The sequence below is a fragment of the Baudoinia panamericana genome, assembly GCF_000338955.1.
Source record: "Baudoinia panamericana UAMH 10762 unplaced genomic scaffold BAUCOscaffold_4, whole genome shotgun sequence".
NCBI classification, from domain to species: domain Eukaryota; kingdom Fungi; phylum Ascomycota; class Dothideomycetes; order Mycosphaerellales; family Teratosphaeriaceae; genus Baudoinia; species Baudoinia panamericana.
In genome coordinates this window covers 1,558,196-1,575,248 of record NW_006911260.1, presented here as the reverse complement: position 1 = coordinate 1,575,248, position 17,053 = coordinate 1,558,196, and the positions used below count along the sequence as shown (strand labels likewise).

Sequence of the window (17,053 nt, the reverse complement as noted above, 5' to 3'; positions counted from 1 at the left end):
ACACACACACACACACACACACACACACACACACACACACACACACACACACAAAACTGGGTTCATCTAGGTACGCAGCCAATTCTCAGCCCATCTATGAGCGATGGAAGGCTTGCCAACAATGTGGCCTCCAGTGATTAGGACGGAAACCCTCCTGAATCCGGCGCTGGACAACCAGATCGTCACTTCAGCGTCTTCCGGCTTCCCGAAGCAGCAACTGAGCTGGCGACAGTGGCGGGTCCGCCGGGCTTGCAAATTCTGCACAATCATCGCGGAAGACCCAAGTTCGATTCCTGGGTGGAGCGCTTGAAGCACCGCTTCAGCAAAGTAGACTTTTCGTCGCAAGTAGTGCATCTGCATTCCGGAGTTGACTGATCCGCTCATACCAACTTTCAGTCGACGGTTCGCTCATTGCAGCGCGCGGTTCGCGATGCGGTTCGCGACTCAAATGCGGCCAGCCGCTAGCGCGCGCTTGCTGAGGGCTAATAGGCGCTTCACACAACAATGACTGTAGCTGGAGCCGGGCTACCCATCTCCGAACAATAATGTCGTCGGTCCATGTCCCATACAAAGCGGTTAGGACTGATGTGAAGTCCCTCCACGGCCAGCATACTCGCCCCTAAGATCATACCTATCGCTTGCTCGCCCTATCTTCGTTCTTGCAAAACAGCTGACGCCGAGTCGCCAACGCAGTGAAACACTACGTTGCAGTTGCTGAAGCGGGTCTTGAAAAGCTCGAAGAACTCCAAGCACTGGCCACACAGATCTTGCTTACTGACGGTAATGATGGGGTTTAGCGTATAATCGGGCTTTACACTTGCGAGCCCTTTGAGCTTTGAGTTCGCCCCGGTATCTTCGAGATATTGGATCGAATGGTGATGTACCAGGAACCCGAGCAGTTGAGGCTCGACATGGCATGCTGCACGTCTGTCGGGTGGGAGACGAAGCATTGCGCGCAATTTTTCCGCTACGTCAGTCCACACTGTGTTGTCGAGGACGTTTGGCCAGCCAGCATGAGTGTATCCACTCATCGCATTTATGTATGGGTACGATGGTCCGCGGTCAAGCGTGGCGAACGCTTTATACTGCCCGCCTTGTCCACCTGGCGGAGACAGTAGCACCTGAGGTCGATACAGCTCAAGTGTGCCGTCGAGGTTTCTACTGAAAAAGGCGCGTCGTTGCAATGCCGGACCGCTTGATACGACAGCAGGTCTGGTAAGGCGGTCTAGGACTGCTTTAATCTGCTCGCGCTGGCGGACAGCATCGGCGGGTTCTCGATATACCTTTCCAGCTCGATACAGCCTTTCGTTCCTATTCCGTGCTGTGTCGGTTGCGAGGTCTACTGCTCGCATGCTGCTGCCATCGCGAGCGACAAGGTTGGCGACTCGAGAAGTCAGGTATTGCACGGTCTCCAGTCGACCCCACAAGGCGGCCTCCATGAGCGGAGTGCGACCGTAGTGATTCGACTGGTCAATGTCCCCACCATGGTCCTGCAGCCAGCGTAGAGTACCCAGTCCGCCTTCTTCAACTGCGGCAAGTATCACTCCTGTATTGCCTTCTTCGTCGGTACAATCGATGAATCGGTCGTCCGGGTACTTCGAGAAAAGGATTCTGAGCTGGTCGATGTCTTTCCAAATGCAGTGGGAGAAGTATAAATCCAGGCGATAGTCTTTGCTTTCACACAGCTCGTCGAAAATGGCTTGGGAATCCTTGGTCGAAGGTGCCTCTGAAGCCTTTCCGGATTTATCAGATGTGATGTTCAGGGTGCCCGTGGCCGCAATCAGCTCGTCAGTCTCAGAAGTGGTGCTATCGGAGTCATCAGAGACAGAAGTCATCTGCTCACGCTGCTGGTGCTGAGGTAACAGAGTCCGGCCGTCCCGAAGCTCGTTGATCGGGATGGGCACGGGACCTTGCTGTGTCATTGCCACGAATTCGAAATTATCCCGGTCGAACATCCAGCCATAGTCGACATCATCCGAGCTGTAGGTAGGTGGAAAGGTGAATATATACTCGCCGCCAGACAGACAATCGCCATGCCTTCGCCTTGTGGTCCCGCGCAGTTTCCATCCTGGCTGGGTCTGATCTGTGCCTTCCTCGTCATCCACGTGTCCGTAACCATGGCTGTGTGACCGGAGACAGTAGGGGCATCTCACTCGAAGCGATGCGTGATTCCATCGCAACACGAGAGCCTCCGGGAGCAACACGGTGTTGGAAGAGTCTTCAACACCAGGGTTGGACGGTCCTGATAAAGTTGGGGCCAGGCGGTGCATGGGCAGTAGCGTACGCTAGGAGCCGATATTGACGAAGAATCAGCTCATTTGCACCCGCTCGTACCAGAAGGTTGTTGATGTATAGGTCGCTAAGATCGAAATAAATGAGCTGGCGGAGGTAGAACTTTCTAGAGCATGATGGATGTCTGAGTCGGCCCGTAAGGTGCAGCATATGCTGTGGAAGCCAGGGGGATTCCAGCACGACAGTGCTTCGCTGAGTAGTGATAGCACCAGAGTACGTAGATGAGAGACGAAACAGGCTACGAACAATGACATGCCGGAAAAAGATAGAGGGAGGTGGCTGTGAGGTACAGATATACTCCCACGCACCTAAAATCACGAGTGGACCGCCAACCAGCCGATTCACAGTACAGTAGCCATCTTTCCACGAATAGCGATGGAAACATGAGTCGTGATCACACATTCCTGGATCTCGTTCATAGTGGGAACAGACACATACAAGGTTACATAACGAGAGTTCTCAGTACCCCGAACTCCACAACTCCCCCTCATCAACGACAGCCTCCTCCTCCGTAATCGCGCCCCTTCCCCGCCGCTCCTCCCGCTCCCGCTGCCGCCTCTCCACCCGCGTGGTCAAGTGCGGCGTAATCGGCGTCACGGGCGTGTACGGCATATAGGGACTATACGGCGTCGCCATACCCGTTCTTATCCCTGGTGCGAAACGATCCCGACGGGGAGACACGAATTGTGTCTGACCTGGTCCGGCCGACATGGGGACCTGGAGTTGCCCGGGCGCGTGTTGATGTTGCCACGACATAGGTGAGAGTGGGTACGCCGCAGCGGCGGCGGCGCGTTGTTGTTCTTGGAGTAGGTTTAGGGCGCGGAAGGGGAGCGGGCGGGAAGGGTCGCTGGCGGATGCTGCACCGCGTTTATTCTGTGGTGTCGTGCCTGTGGGGTCTGGACGCATGGAGGCGGCGTCTGTGAGGGCTTGGGCTTGGTTGGAGTAGTTGTGCGTATTGAGGCGGTTGGGGTGTGGTTGGGGGAGGTCGCGCACTTGGTCTAACACCTCCTCTTCTTGTTGTTCCTCTTCTGCTGGCTCGGTGTCGTCTCCGCGGTCGTCTTCGTCCGGGTATCGCCAGCTGGCGTCTGTGCGTGCAGTGCCTGGTGTATTCGGTGGGTAGTAGTCCGACTGGCCCGTTCGCGTTGTGTCAATCGTCCGCGCAGTCGGCGGCTCGGGCGGAACGCCAGGGTCAGTGTAATAGCGCGGTGACAGCGGAGTGCGAGCGCCGTCGCTGTTATCGTCCGCGTGGAGCGGCGCGCTAATTTTGAGATTGCGCAGGCCTTTGCGGAGCTTCTTGCCGCCGGTAGCCTCCGGAGCTGGGTCCGCCGCTGATCTGCTGCCTAAAGACGAAGCGCGAGTGCTACGGTTGGCGCGCAGGTCGCCAGACTCCCTACCAGGGCGCGTGGGCGACAGCGGCCCACTTGACATGGGTAGATTCGGCGGATATATGGCGCGCACTGGTGATTTCATCGAGACTGGACTGCGCGGACTCATTTGTGACGTGTGCATATGACGCATATGCGGCGCATCGGTGATGATGCTTGGAAGCTTTCGCTGATACTCCGGCGGCGCCATAGCAAGTGTCGTCTGACTCTTCGTCTTGCGGTCATCCTCCGCCATGACTGCCGCATACAGCATCTCCATCTGTTCCTGCTGCTTCCGCTTGTCCGCTTCCACAACACTCGTGTCAAAGCTGACCACGCTATCCATACCAGGACTGTTCAGCTGGCTGGCGCCAGACCGGATGCTGCCGCTCCTCTTCCTGCGGAGACTGTACCAGCTCTTCATGCTGCGCGGGCTGATGGGAGACGGATCGAACTGCTTCCTCATTGGCTTGACCAGCTCCTGCGGCCTCTCCGCCATGGTTTGCGCGCGCTTTCGCAATCTTCGTCCTACCGTGAGCAGTAGCGTCCCGAGAATGAGAACAGTGAGAACGTAACTGCAGACAATCGCGATGACCTCATACGGTAGGATTGCCTTATTCCTGATAGCGTTCGCAGACAGCGGCGGTCCGTTCTCCGGTGAAGGAGGGGGCCCGTTGTCGATCCAGATAGGCCAGAGGTTGCAGAAGGGACAGGTAGCGGTTGCGCCACCAAAGCCGACACCGCTGTTGACGCCGTCTCTCGCGAGAGTACCAGAAGCGGTAGATAGCAGGACCAGTGCTGAGTAGCTGAGGTAGATCGCTCCGCCTCTGCCCATTGTATCTAAGGTTTGCAGACAAGACCCTCCGTCCCGTCTCTTGATATGCGAAAGGCGATATAACAAGGGAAGCTGCAAACTTACGCTGATCGTGCCGATGGGCCACAAAGGATGGGGACAGTCTACACATACATACTCACTGCCTCTACCCGACATACTGCGAGGACGAGGCCCAATGCGGCGGCACACTCGAGCCTGGAGCGGTGGGAAACAGCTTGTCACCGTCCAGTGATGGTGGAGGAACGCTGTGAAAAGCGAAGAGGAGACGCTGATTGGAGACGGAAGCGCTGTCCAGAATCTCGGCTTCCCGTTTGAGTTGCGGGAGGGGCCGGCTGCAGGTGCAAACGCACGCTGGTCCATGCTCTGGGCGCTTGCGGAGAGGGAAGCTGCACGGACGATGAGAAGAAATGCATGTGGCACAAGGTGATGAAGTCGTGCTGGCACAGAGCAGGAGCCTCAGAGGGGTACCATCACTCATGACACGCCCACATGCCTTGTGCGAGGGCTGGTGCAGCTTGAGTGTGCTCGGCAAAGCCTCGGTAGTGCTTGCATTAGCGTCTTTGCATTCTTACTGATCACGGGAACAGGCGCCGACCTCGGGGCGACGGCTTGTTTACTGCATTAGCGAACCATGCCCTCTTGCGTGAACGATACAGAGAAGGCCGTATGGTGGACCATTACGAAGCTACGATGTTGAGATGAGTGACGAGGTCGCAACATGTACAAGTTATCCGAAGCGCTATTTCAACGCTTCACAAACATGGGACCACTGGAACCCACTCACAGCCACCGACATCCACGCGTTACGGACTGAGTCAGGCTTCGAAGGACAGAAGATCTACTTCTTTGGTTACCATCCCATCCGATACACGCGCGTCGTGGGTATTCTTGTCGACATCGAGTTACGCGGTAGATATACGATTTTGACCATCGATGACAGCAGCGGGGCATGCATCGATGTCAAGATCGAAGCGCGCAGGGTTACGCGAGGCGATAATGCGGAGTGTCCTTCCAATACTACAGTGGATAATGTAGACATCCATGTAATCATTGGCAGTGGGCCGACAATTCACCTGCACCGCAAGCCGCTGGAGATTGGCTCTGTGCTGAAAGTCAAGGGCACCATCTCCGCCTTCCGAGGCGTGCGGCAGATCGAGCTGAAACGCCTCTTCACCGTGGACGACACGAACGCGGAAGCTCGCGCATGGGCGGAGACGGCGAAGTGGAAGCGAGATGTGCTGGCTGAGGACTGGATCCTGACGAGGCAGCAACAACACGAGATCGATGAGAGGTGCCGGCAGGAGGAGCGCAAAGCGTTTGAGTTGTCGAAGAAAAGGCGAGAGTGGCACAATAAGTACGGTGCTGCGAAGCGGACGTACGATGAGAAGCGCGAGGCTCGTCGAAGGGAGAAGGAGATGAGGTATAATGCGGGTGCGCTGAAGGGCAGTCATCTAATCCCAGCGCCTTGGGACTGAGCTTAACAGCATGCGCGAACTGTACGTCAAGGTGCGTATCGGCTTCGGACTACCCAAATCGCCGGCTTGAGGCTCTGCTCGACTTACCACTTGGGTCACTGGAGCGTAGCTGACTGTACCACTTTGCGGGCTCGCCATGCTCAATATCAGTTGGGTCAACAGCACGACAGTTTGGCGGTCGCATGGATTGTCCACTGCTGCAGCAAAAAGCTTGGTCGCATTAGCATTCGTCAAGCGTACCTACACGTCTAAACAAGCTTGACGAGCGCCGCTGTCGAGCGCGGCCCGTGGTTTATAACAAGCAATGAAAGGCTTTTAAGGCGAACGCAGAAGACTCACTTGCGTCGAAGAAGGCCATGGTTTCGTTCCGATGCGGACAGCATGCAATACGAACTGGTCAGGTATTTCGCAATGGTACCTGGTCTGCCGCTTTTCTGCAGCGTACGGTCGGCATGACCTCGTGACATTCATGGACCAATACTGGAAGAAAGACTATGGCGAACAATAAGAATTCTGTGAGTATGATCGAGGCACCCACGGCATTTGCTACAGCTTCCTTTGACCCCTCACGCTGCATTGGATTATACCAGCTCGAATTTAGCCGGGAACCAACCTCTCTGCATATGCTTTGAGCCGACTTTGACGTCTGTTGTTCTAAGCGTGCAATGCATCTCGAACGAAGCTAGTGTTGCTACCATCTTCACGACCATACCGAGGTAGCATCATCGTTATCGGGCGCAGTCCTTGGCTTGCAGAAGAGGCGTACGACTGCGCCCCTCCACCCCGCGTAATGGTGCATGTTCGCAACCATGTCAGCAGCTTACATCAGCAAGTTCAGCAACAGGGTGTCGGTCGATCTTAAGTAGGCAGACAAGCGGGAGTCAAAAGAGTCCAAGGGGCTTATGAGTTGTCTGAAATCATTCCAGCAAACTACACCGCCACTGTAGCTCACGCTTTCCACTTAATTATGATCGGAACACGATATGCGTACAGGCCACCCGTCGCAAAGACAGCTCAGACAGGAGACACCGCTACTGCCAGTACAAGGGCCATAGTCGCGGGTGAGGGAGAGGAGCAGCAGCCCGGCGATGACTGGGACAGCGAAGACTACCCTCCAGCACCGGAAGAACTCCTCCGCTCGATCGTGCGGCCTAGCACGCCGGAGAAAGGTATTCGTGGTGGCTCCGAACATCAGCCGCTTGCGACGAGATACTGACAGCATGCAGGCGACCGATACTATGCCTGGCAATCTTACCACGACCTGCCCCGGAATCATCCCGTGTTCTACTACACCCGCGAGATGCGGGAGAAGCTGTATGAGAAGGGCGTCGGTTCGTTGGTCCTTCTCGTCCAAGCATTCAAACTGCGGACACGTGCGTGAGTGGGCTTACTGACTTCACTGGACAGATCCTGTAGAGAAGGCCGATGTGGATTTCCGGCTTCGTGGAACTCTGCACGGCACAATTGGGAAGCCAATCACAAAAGGTCTCGTGAACCGTGCCAAAGGCACGCTTAGCGGGTTTGGGACGATGGCGATGTGGACCCATTAGGTATACATGAACAAGCCGTGCTTCTGCAGTTGTGGTGCGTCATATGTCATGGACACGACTGCCGTTGGAGGTGGAGGCGACGATTTACCTCGCGATCGCATTTCTGTCATGATCCGATATCGACCGTGTCAGCACCTCCTATGCTTCATTCAGTACTCGTCCGACATGATGTGGCGAAGAACGTTGAGATGTACCTGGACGCGACATCGGTACGATTCAGGTTCTGAGTAATGGGACGCTTCTTGGACGAACTTGCATCATACAATCATGCCAAGACCGCGAGCGCAGTAAGGCGACGTCTTGTTCTATCCGACTGCCACAAGCGATGAATGTGTAACTGAACCGATACCGAATGTTGTTCCGCGGTGTCTTCGGGACACTCGTATCGTAGGCTACATTGCTCCCAGCCTGACTCCCACTTCAGGCAACCCCAACTTCCGCATCTACAGCGCGGACCCTGTTAGGCTTGGAGTCCTGAACTATACGGTCTATTTTGCCAACCTCTCTACACCGGGTTATCACTCACGCGGCCCGGTCTGGCAGAGATACTATTCGTTCAAGTCCGCCTATGGCTCACTTCTCAGCCCGCCATACACAGACCCAAGGGTTTAGTGGACGCTGGCGTTCATGCACAACATTACCAATCTCCTACAGAATAGTGACACGGTGTTCCAGCAGTACTATAACCGTAAGCAGCGTGGTTGGACGCCGCCGGGGTATGGTCCATGTCCCGGAAGCTGCAAGACGAACGAACTCTGTCGGCTCAGAAGTGCGCAGAGCCAGTACGCATGTCTTTCACCCAATGCGGCGATGAAACGACGAGATGTTGCCCCAGTGGGACAAGCTACTGTCGCACGTTCGGATGATGAGTGCTCTCCTAGCAGTACGGCGGGCGTGCTTCGTACCATGATGGCGAACCCGGACAACGTACGAAAGACCGCGAGGAGGATGATAGAAGAGTCCTGATGAATCAGTGCGGCCGTAATAGGCGCTCGGGGAATAGGTAAGCGAACAATTATTGTCAAAGGTCGGAGGTCCTTCGATCCACACCTGGCTTTGGCAGAGCCACGCTACGCTAATGCTAACAACAAGACTAGATATTACAATGATGTATGTCCACACTTCACTCTCCAGACACCTCGATCAGTACCTTCCCTCTCGCATGGCCGGTCTTCAAATGTGCGAACGCCTCTCCAGCTTGCTCTAGGTTGTACTCCTTATCGATCACAGCCTTGACCTTGCCTTCCTGCATCCACTTTGCTATCTTCTCATACTCAACCGCGTTCGTCGTGCAGAAGGTGAACACCAACTTCCTCTGGCCACCACCTAGCCAGCTCGGCCAGAGGAAGACGGAAAGAATGTCGCGCAGCCACGCGAGGCTTGGTGTTCCGACAACAGTGACGTATTTCCCGGAAGGCTTGAGGAAGTTGTGGCATGCCCAATAGAGAGAAGCGTCGGAGAAGACGTTGTCGACGACTAGGTCGTACTGCGTTCCGCTGCGCTGCAAGTGCGACACCACGTTTGTGGAGCGATAATCGATCACTTCGTCCGCTCCCAGAGACTTGCAAAGATCCACATTTGGCCCGGAGCAGGTGGCGGTTACGTGACAGCCCATCGCTTTGGCGATCTGGATCCCGAAAGTTCCCGTGCCGCCACTACCGCCGTTGATGAACACCTTGTCCCCCGCCTTGACGTAGGGCGCAAGGCATTGGTAGGAAGTGAGACCCGTGACACCCACGCATGCGGCGTCTTTGAGACGGACAGAATCAGGTACAGGAACACAGCCGGCTTTGCCTACGACGACGTACTCGCCTAGACAGCCGAAGACGGGCGGTTCGGTCTTGCCGAAGACGAGTTCGCCGGGCTTGAGGTGAGGAAGGGTGGTGGTAACGACGGTGCCGGAGTAGTCCATGCATGGTGTTGCTGGCTTTGAGAAGAGAAAGGGAAGAGTCTCAACGGCTTTGTAGTCGGCTGGGTTGCTGTTGATGTCAAGTGTCAATTGCGTTGAGACGGAGTGGATGATGGGTAATGCGAGGCTAACACTGTGGTATATGCTACTTTGACGCACGTCTCGCCGGGCTTGAGAGATTTGGCATTTGTGGGTAACGGTGCAGATGTGTTTACCCTGAGGTTCTTATCAAGGCCGCCGGATGTCGTGGTCCATTGGCTTGCTCGCATAGTTTGCGGAAGGGTAGAAGCCATTGTGTAGGTTCTGACTGTCGGTGGTGTCAGTCTCGTTGGAACTGTCCGGAAGAGTGCCCGTGTTGGGGTTGTCAGTCGGGTGAAAGGCATTGGAGATGTACTTACTGCCTCAGCGGTTTTCAGTCTCGTCTATGAAGCGCTCTTATACTGGAACCTCAAATATCGAGCATTATCCGAAAGTGTAGGTCCGTCTGCAGGTTACGCCATTGGAACACCAGGACCGAACTCTAACCGCTATGCGACGCTGCTCGGATGCAGGGATGGAGACGGGAAGCACATCGACCGTCCCTAGCGCGTTCGGCTTACATGTCGTCTCCATCCGACTGCGCACCGAGAATCACAAACGCCTTTCTCGACTTCCCGAATATTATAGCATGATAATTCTCGGATGGGTGTCACAGGGATGCCATAGGCTTGTCGTTGAGTACCAGTGGACTTGAATCTTTTACCGACGCTCCCAACCTCACCGAGCCATCATCCGATAAGACACTCATGGGAGTATTAGTGCCGCTGACTGCTAGCTCGGGCAATACCTAATTGTGAAACAACGCGGTGGATCGAGCTTGCCATGGTCCTTCCCAATACTTCCCACTAGAAACGAACTCGGCGGAGGTTTCGATAGGTATTCGCGAAGACGCTGGCCTACTACGACAGTCAATGCGTAATGCTTCGGTCCCAATTTGATCTTTCGTGCCCTAGAGCGAAACGCCAGATGACCGTTGTCGCTTTTCTCGAATATCGCAGCCTCATCTATCGAGTGGTCTACGTCTCAATGTTTACGTTTGTAGAGACAGGGATCGACCGACCCGCTTGTCAGAGGGAACACAGTACTTAAGCAGAGTTCGAAATGCCAGCCCCTTGCCACGCTGTGGCCTTAGGCTCATAACCTCCCCACCTCCCCACCTCGCCTGCACTGGAAAGACTGCCACTGTGCTTGACACTGGTTGCTTCTTACAGCACATATGTGTCGCGGGATATCACTGCGTCCGCTCTTTCTGAACGTGGGTATAAGCTCGATGGTGAGCGTGCGGTAGTACTATTGCTCGTCCCCGAAGCTGCTCAGCCCCAAACTGATCGGCATATGATCTACAATCCTCAATGCGTGACTCGATATATGTATCTATTGTGCCGGAAGACGTAAGAACGAGAATGTTTAATTTCTCAACTCCACAATGCCTTTCATTTCATGCACACTTAGTCTCTTGTGCGGCGCCCTGCTGACGAGAGCCTCCGCCCCAAATTTCAAACCCAACATCTTCCATCTCAATCCCACCCGTCACTGAAGCTGTAGTCACGCTCGGCGGCCTCGTCCAAACAGCCACTAAGCTCCCCGGTCCATCTGGAGCCGTCGCCGTTTATGGAGCAACCCTGTCCCCTGGCGGACCTGGCACCGTCATCGGCGGCAACAGCATCAGCGTGGCATCAAACGAGATCGTTGTCAATGGCCAGACCGTTCCCTTCTCCACCATGCCCGCACAATTCGGCGTCACGCAAGCCGTTGTCATCCTAGGCCAGCAGACTTACACCGCTCACCCGGCACCCGGTAGCGGCGGCGAGATCGTCGTAGGCAATGCAACCTTGACCCCTGGTGCACCAGCAACGACGATCAACGGCAACGCCATCAGCGCCGCAACCGCAGCCTTGGTACTGGATAGCATGTACACCGTGCCCTTATCCGTCTCCGAGACAACTGCGCCGCGAGCCGTCGTCACCCTGAACGGCCAAGTGCTCACCGCCGTCCAGACAGCCAGCACCGACATCTTGATCAACGGAGCTGTACTTACGCCAGGCGGTGCAGGGGCTTCACTGTACGGAGTGGCAGTCAGCGCATTATTTCGTGGGTCTAGTGGTGATGGATTGGTTGTGGGGAGAAACACGACTGTGCCTTTGAGCAGCGCTTCAAGCGCAGCGAACAGCTCTGCATCGGCCACGACCGGTTCTACTAGTGCTTCCAGCACGCAAGCATCGACAGCTATGACGAGCCACGCAAGCCTGACTGCCATCACTGCCACTACGTCTGGACTTACTGCGACAAGCGCCGCAGCGACTAGTGGCGCTGACACGCTCAGCAAGCAGATGTTACTCGGATGGACAGCGGCATTATCACTAGCATTGGCAGCAGGATGCTCGGTCGGCAGCTGATGGGTCTGTGAACGGCCCCAAACTGGAACTACTTGTCTTTCCGAGCTAGGTGCACCGTGGTTGCTGCCAAATATGGCTATTACGGACGTCTTGGCCGCAACAGATGTGCCCGTCCCTTAGCTCCAGCGTCAACTCCTCGCAAGGTCTTAAGAGGCTTGTCGAGGTCGTCGTGAGCGGTGTTCGGTTGATGGGCAGGCACATCGCTTGAAGTCGGCCTACATTATCTTGCAATAGATGGAATCCCTGCACGAAAAGGCACTGAGATTGGCTACGGTTCCCGCCGCTGCAATCACCATTAACCTACCCATCACCATAGATGCAACCGCAGTCGAGCAGGCAGGATTGAGATCGATGTTGCTGTTGAAACGGTATATTAGGTATGCGTGCCCGTAGCCACTTGACGTCAATGCTTGCCATTCAGTGAGTTCCAATTCAACCAGTTCAGCCTCGTTCGTGTAGCATGAACAAGTATCGTAATCAGCGTCGCACTCTCCGACACAATTCAGGGCATTTTGACGAGCTTGGAGCAAGGTTCCGGCGGCTGGAGAGCCCTCGGTTATGGCAAGCAGCGAAGCGAGTAGCATCAACGCGGTTGCGGTGCAATGCATTCTGGCGGGCGATAGCTGGATTCAGAGTCGGACAAGATCAGATGACAACCGTTCTTTGGTCGATCACAGAAATTGAGAAAATCGGGAGACCGCATGGTCGGCGATGTGGACGATATATGCATGTTGAAGGCTCGCTCATCGCAACTCTCCCACCTTCAGGCAGCAGGTTGTTCAAAGGCCTTTGCGTCACTGCGGCGGTTTCGATGTGTTCTTTGTCGGTGCATTTGCCCCTGTGGAACAGCGGCGCGTGCGCCACGGGAGGTCCGGTTTTCGCTGGGTAACACAAGATGCGATTTCGGATGAGTGAAGGGGACTAGTTGCTTCGTTTGCCATTACTTGTGCTTGCTTGTTCGGCACAGTCCTTCATAAGTCTGTGTTGTGAGCCGGTGACTGTTGGACGCCGGCTCAGAAGATGCAGGACGATGGACGCATGATGCAGGACGTAGACTTCAAGAGTAAGCTATTATTAAACGTGTACGGTAGCGGCTATCTGTTGCCTGAAGCCGGAGGCTACATCCTACCAACCTACCGAGCTTGACGGAAGATGATTCGGTTCTTCTTGCGCGAATGCCCAGAGCGAGGTACGCATATTCAGACATGCAGCATGTGACGGCAGCTATACTCATTCCCCTAGACCGATCAAGTGGCTCGCAGAATTGTGACTGATCTGAGCAAGATACTCACTGTTGGCCGACTCGTTTACTTGAAACCTTGCCATCTCACCTCGGATCCCACTCTTGTATCACTCCGTCACGTTCGCCGATCATCCAGTTTCCAAGCTCAGGGTGATGTATAGCCTCCTCCACTAACTCATACCGCTCAAGCTCCGGCGGCTCTCCTTCCCTCTGGTACGAACACTCGTGACTGCTGAGGCGATACTTGATTGGAAGCCTGCTCTGATCATGATGTTCAACCACAAACCCCTCGCTCTGATCGTCGTGCCGCGTCTCCGGCGGGGGACCCAGGAACTGTTTGATCCCTTCGATCAGCCACCAGCCACTCTGTAGTCTGAGCCTGTCCCGTGTGGGATTAGGCTGCATGCTCCTATCGGCCTGGCGTCGTGCGGCATCCAACACACGTAGGGGATCGTAGGCTTCTGGACACACTATCAGCAGACTTTGCAGAATTCTTGGCTCCCTAGGATCCCAGTCATGCTTCTCCGAGTGCTTGCGTAGCATCTCTATCGTGACACTCTTGAATCGCGATCCTTCTTCGAGATGCTGTTGTTCGTCAAGACTCAGCCTTCGCGTTCCGCCATAGCGCCAGGCGTTGATATGGGCAAGGAAGCAGCGATTGTCATCGAGGGCGAAGTACACACCTACGCAGGTCTTGACGCCTGTCACCCCCAAATAATGGATACGATCGTGGTCCTGGTCTGTCAAGCTCTTTCCTGCATCTTCGGTTCCAAAGATGGGCTTGCGGAAGTTCAGTATGCCACCGCGGCCCTCGGGAACGTGACGAAAGGCCGTCTTTCCTCCAGGTATGAGCTTGGGATTTGTCGTCTTGGCTTTGCCACCAGCGGAGAGCGCATCTGACAAAGTCTGACGAAAGATTTCCTGGATTCTTGAACCTGGTTGGCACGAATGTAACTTTCTGAGAGGCGGCATTGGTGTCGCTGATACTAAGCCAGTCTAGGCCTCTTGCTCTACTCTTATGTCGACCCATACTACCTCGGCAACAAAGGCAACACGCATAGACGTTTGCCTAGCTGCCACAGCGAGCAAGCAGAGAAGCAGCGGAACAGAAACGCTACGCCTTTGTCTTGGGGCCCTGTAGGTGTCAAGCATGCTGAGCGGTCCGTAGGTGCCCGCACTAAGGGTTCAAAGCACAGCCTTCTCCACAATGAAAGCAACTGGAGCTTCTAAGTAGGAGAGCAAGCGAGGGCAGAGCCTGCGCCGCTGCGAGGCTCTGTCGCAGATCTGTCGCTAAGCTGCTTCTTGGCGGCCGAACCGCTTGCGCTCCTACTTCGAGCGAATGACCTCCCCGCAGTCATCTCCTGACGCAAGAGGCAAGCAAAAGGTCTTTGCGGCGTGAGATGTATGATGACATCGCCGGTGTATGTTGGTGCCTGACTCCTCACACTATGGTGGAGGAGAAACACTCAGCGCTACCACACGGGCCGCTTGTTGCTCCGCTCGGACCTTGACACTAGCAGCTGGGTCTTCACACACAGCGGCAGCCGGTCGCGGTCTACAGAAGCTGCCTTCTTCCGCAGGGTTGGCACATCGCTTGTCATGGGTGATGTCTCCCTCAGGTCCGGCCGGCAGCGATTTCTTGGTGCCACAATTGGAAGCCCGTCGATGAATAAGGCGAGTAAAAAGATCTCCGAATTGCTTGGTTATAGTGCTTGCACGATCGTAGTCTTGCTAAGCTTAGCTCGTAAGCAGAAGTGGATGTCGAGTTGAAGGTACATAGCCTGTTGCTGTATATGGCCTGTTGCGAAGGTCAAAGGTCGAATTGAGCATGCTGCCTGTCAAAGATGCTAAGCTCGTGTAGTCGAGCCGTGGTTTGGTCATCAGGCGCATGGTCATCGTCAACCGCCTGAAGAAACTGGTAGCTGATGCTGCTCGGAAGCTCCTTCCTTCGGATGCCCAGATCTAGCAACGGCCAAGATCTCCTCCTCAAGTCCGGGCACATGCACCACCTCAATGCCAGCCTGCACAAGTTTCTTCTTGCCCTCATTAACACCCACAAACGTATCCGGCTCGCTGACGCCCACGTACACCTTACCGATCGCTTGCATACCATCACTAGTCTTCAGCATCAAGATACGGTCGACACAAGGTAAGTTCCCTACACTGCGTTTGTTGCAGGGTTCCATAGTTGTATACAGCACAGTATGAGACGGCAAATGTTGGCCCACGTGTTGCTCATCACAACTGTACCGCTGAGCGAGCTTGATGAAGCAGCATTGCTCGGCATGCGTGTTGCCCGAACATTCGAGTGTGTATCCCGTTGCTAGTAGTTGTTCATCCCGACCGTCTGGGGTATGTGGCGCCACGAGACAAGCACCCACGCAGAAGTTGGTTGGTTTGGGAGGAGACTTGCGAGCTTCGTCGAGGGCTAGCTGCATGTACTTCTTGTGGAGCGTATATTCAGCTTCACTGCCATCGCTCACTGCCGTGGTCATCTTTCCATTTCACTTAAATCATCGTTGATCGGAAGAGACCAAAGTGAAGTGAAGTTCCGATGAACCTCGGCACGGAGAGTTGCCAAGACCGCGTCGCGTCCTTCCGGCGCGTCTACCACTGTCATCGATTCTTGCAATTGTCAATCAATCAGAAACAGCTTCGAGAACGACACAATCAACCCATTGATATACCTGTCATCAAAATGCCATCTCGAACGACGCGCGACGAGCAGGACCTCGATGACCCTAACGAGTCACCTCCAGAAATAAATCCTTACACTGTCCTCTCAATCCCCCAGAATGCAGATGCAGATCAGATCAAATCCGCCTACCGCAGAGCAGCCCTCAGATACCACCCTGACAAGGCTCCACCCGCAGACAAGGAGGAAGCTCATACCAAGTTCCAAGAAATCGCGTTCGCCTATGCCATTCTCTCGGATGAGCGGCGGCGCAAACGCTACGATACCACTGGCAATACCTCCGAGACACTAGACCTCGAAGACGATGACTTCAACTGGACCGACTTCTACCGTGAACAATTTGCGAATGTTGTCACTGAGGACTCGATCAACAAGTTCGCGAATGAGTATAAGGGGAGTGAGGAGGAGAGACAGCATGTGCTGAAAGCGTATGGGAATCGCAAAGGTGCTATGGCGAGTATCTACCAGGAGATCATGCTAAGTGACATGTTGGACGACGAGGAACGGTTTCGGGCGATCATCGACAGGGCGATTGAGGACGGGGAGGTGGAGGCGTACAAGAAGTATACTGACGAGACGGAGAAGGCCAGGGCAAAGCGGATGGAGCAGGCGAGGAAGAAGAAGGAGCGTGACGCGAAGGAAGCCCAAAAAGCTATTGAGGAGTCGACAGATCCCAAGAAGAAGGGTAGGAAGGGAGACGGTGGGATGGGAGATCTGGCGGCGTTGATTCAGCAGAGGCAGAAGGGTCGGGCTGCGAATTTCCTTGATGGATTGGAGGCGAAGTATGCTGGTGATGCGGGTGGCAAAGGCAAGAAGAGTGCTAAGCGTGCTGCTGCGATGGATGAGCCGCCCGAGGAGGCTTTTGCAAGGAACCGGAAGGCTGGGAAGGGTGAGGAGGCTGTTACTACTGCTGATTCGAGGCAGAGCAAGCGGTCGAAAAAGGTTTGATATTAATGTGATCGTTAAGCGTGGCGTTTGGGTCTTCACTAGCGGCATGGGAAAGATGTTCAACAATACAACATCGTCACGGACTATGCGGATGGTGTATTTCATCCTGTTGAATACTGTAGGTTAACCAAGTAAGATTAGGATTGCCTTGAACGAAATTGATTGTAAAGGGTTCGAATCAAACCGACGTCGTTGTCTTCGCCAGAAACAATAGGTCGGGGTCGGTGCAGTCTCCGCTTCCGATGAAACTGTAACCCGATTTCATCTGACAACCGTCGCTCTTCCCCAGATCTGGCTTCAGTGACGA

The 17,053-nt window shown here is 54.9% G+C and overlaps 10 protein-coding genes across 10 annotated transcripts; 5 read left to right on the top strand and 5 right to left on the bottom strand.

Annotated features, from left to right (window-relative positions):
• Window positions 1-515: 515 nt before the first annotated feature.
• BAUCODRAFT_428189 (uncharacterized protein) lies at window positions 516-2,510 on the bottom strand. The gene has a single exon (XM_007676893.1). The coding sequence runs from the start codon at window positions 2,268-2,270 to the stop codon at window positions 648-650; it is 1,623 nt and encodes a 540-aa protein (XP_007675083.1). The 5' UTR covers window positions 2,271-2,510; the 3' UTR covers window positions 516-647.
• Window positions 2,511-2,713: 203 nt separating this feature from the next.
• Window positions 2,714-4,593, bottom strand: BAUCODRAFT_32542 (uncharacterized protein). Its single transcript, XM_007676318.1, has one exon. The coding sequence runs from the start codon at window positions 4,489-4,491 to the stop codon at window positions 2,752-2,754; it is 1,740 nt and encodes a 579-aa protein (XP_007674508.1). The 5' UTR covers window positions 4,492-4,593; the 3' UTR covers window positions 2,714-2,751.
• Window positions 4,594-5,189: 596 nt separating this feature from the next.
• On the top strand, window positions 5,190-5,966 carry BAUCODRAFT_66325 (uncharacterized protein; the record flags this gene model as incomplete). The annotated part of the gene is made up of 1 exon (XM_007676400.1): window positions 5,190-5,966. One exon carries the CDS (start codon window positions 5,190-5,192, stop codon window positions 5,964-5,966), a length of 777 nt encoding a protein of 258 aa, XP_007674590.1.
• Window positions 5,967-6,933: 967 nt separating this feature from the next.
• Window positions 6,934-7,516, top strand: BAUCODRAFT_23251 (uncharacterized protein; the record flags this gene model as incomplete). Its single annotated transcript, XM_007676132.1, has 3 exons — window positions 6,934-7,135; window positions 7,193-7,339; window positions 7,374-7,516. The coding sequence occupies 3 exons, from the start codon at window positions 6,934-6,936 to the stop codon at window positions 7,514-7,516; spliced, it is 492 nt and encodes a 163-aa protein (XP_007674322.1).
• A 1,044-nt stretch (window positions 7,517-8,560) lies between these two features.
• On the bottom strand, window positions 8,561-10,095 carry BAUCODRAFT_428085 (uncharacterized protein). The gene is made up of 3 exons (XM_007676892.1): window positions 9,824-10,095; window positions 9,558-9,732; window positions 8,561-9,495 (listed from the first exon to the last, which is right to left on the bottom strand). The coding sequence occupies exons 2-3, from the start codon at window positions 9,716-9,718 to the stop codon at window positions 8,640-8,642; spliced, it is 1,017 nt and encodes a 338-aa protein (XP_007675082.1). The 5' UTR covers window positions 9,719-9,732; window positions 9,824-10,095; the 3' UTR covers window positions 8,561-8,639.
• Window positions 10,096-11,022: 927 nt separating this feature from the next.
• BAUCODRAFT_428063 (uncharacterized protein) lies at window positions 11,023-12,090 on the top strand. The gene has a single exon (XM_007676891.1). It carries the CDS (start codon window positions 11,186-11,188, stop codon window positions 11,858-11,860), a length of 675 nt encoding a protein of 224 aa, XP_007675081.1. The 5' UTR covers window positions 11,023-11,185; the 3' UTR covers window positions 11,861-12,090.
• On the top strand, window positions 12,091-12,779 carry BAUCODRAFT_428064 (uncharacterized protein). The gene has a single exon (XM_007676890.1). The coding sequence runs from the start codon at window positions 12,321-12,323 to the stop codon at window positions 12,747-12,749; it is 429 nt and encodes a 142-aa protein (XP_007675080.1). The 5' UTR covers window positions 12,091-12,320; the 3' UTR covers window positions 12,750-12,779.
• Window positions 12,780-12,927: 148 nt separating this feature from the next.
• On the bottom strand, window positions 12,928-14,300 carry BAUCODRAFT_428060 (uncharacterized protein). The gene has a single exon (XM_007676889.1). It carries the CDS (start codon window positions 14,073-14,075, stop codon window positions 13,188-13,190), a length of 888 nt encoding a protein of 295 aa, XP_007675079.1. The 5' UTR covers window positions 14,076-14,300; the 3' UTR covers window positions 12,928-13,187.
• Window positions 14,301-15,001: 701 nt separating this feature from the next.
• Window positions 15,002-15,541, bottom strand: BAUCODRAFT_121357 (uncharacterized protein; the record flags this gene model as incomplete). Its single annotated transcript, XM_007676888.1, has 1 exon — window positions 15,002-15,541. The coding sequence occupies one exon, from the start codon at window positions 15,539-15,541 to the stop codon at window positions 15,002-15,004; it is 540 nt and encodes a 179-aa protein (XP_007675078.1).
• Window positions 15,542-15,763: 222 nt separating this feature from the next.
• On the top strand, window positions 15,764-16,926 carry BAUCODRAFT_32535 (uncharacterized protein). Its single transcript, XM_007676317.1, has one exon. It carries the CDS (start codon window positions 15,802-15,804, stop codon window positions 16,744-16,746), a length of 945 nt encoding a protein of 314 aa, XP_007674507.1. The 5' UTR covers window positions 15,764-15,801; the 3' UTR covers window positions 16,747-16,926.
• Window positions 16,927-17,053: the final 127 nt, after the last annotated feature.

Bases quoted from the DNA above. Each gene is read 5' to 3' on its own strand.
- BAUCODRAFT_32535 (XM_007676317.1), top strand. From the start codon at position 15,802: ATGCCATCTCGAACGACGCGCGACGAGCAGGACCTCGATGACCCTAAC.
- BAUCODRAFT_32542 (XM_007676318.1), bottom strand. From the start codon at position 4,491: ATGGGCAGAGGCGGAGCGATCTACCTCAGCTACTCAGCACTGGTCCTG.
- BAUCODRAFT_428060 (XM_007676889.1), bottom strand. From the start codon at position 14,075: ATGCCGCCTCTCAGAAAGTTACATTCGTGCCAACCAGGTTCAAGAATC.
- BAUCODRAFT_428064 (XM_007676890.1), top strand. From the start codon at position 12,321: ATGAACAAGTATCGTAATCAGCGTCGCACTCTCCGACACAATTCAGGG.
- BAUCODRAFT_428189 (XM_007676893.1), bottom strand. From the start codon at position 2,270: ATGCACCGCCTGGCCCCAACTTTATCAGGACCGTCCAACCCTGGTGTT.
- BAUCODRAFT_428063 (XM_007676891.1), top strand. From the start codon at position 11,186: ATGCCCGCACAATTCGGCGTCACGCAAGCCGTTGTCATCCTAGGCCAG.
- BAUCODRAFT_428085 (XM_007676892.1), bottom strand. From the start codon at position 9,718: ATGGCTTCTACCCTTCCGCAAACTATGCGAGCAAGCCAATGGACCACG. The intron at 9,496-9,557 runs GTTAGCCTCGCA...TGACATCAACAG, and splicing joins AAAGTAGCATATACCACAGT to CAACCCAGCCGACTACAAAG.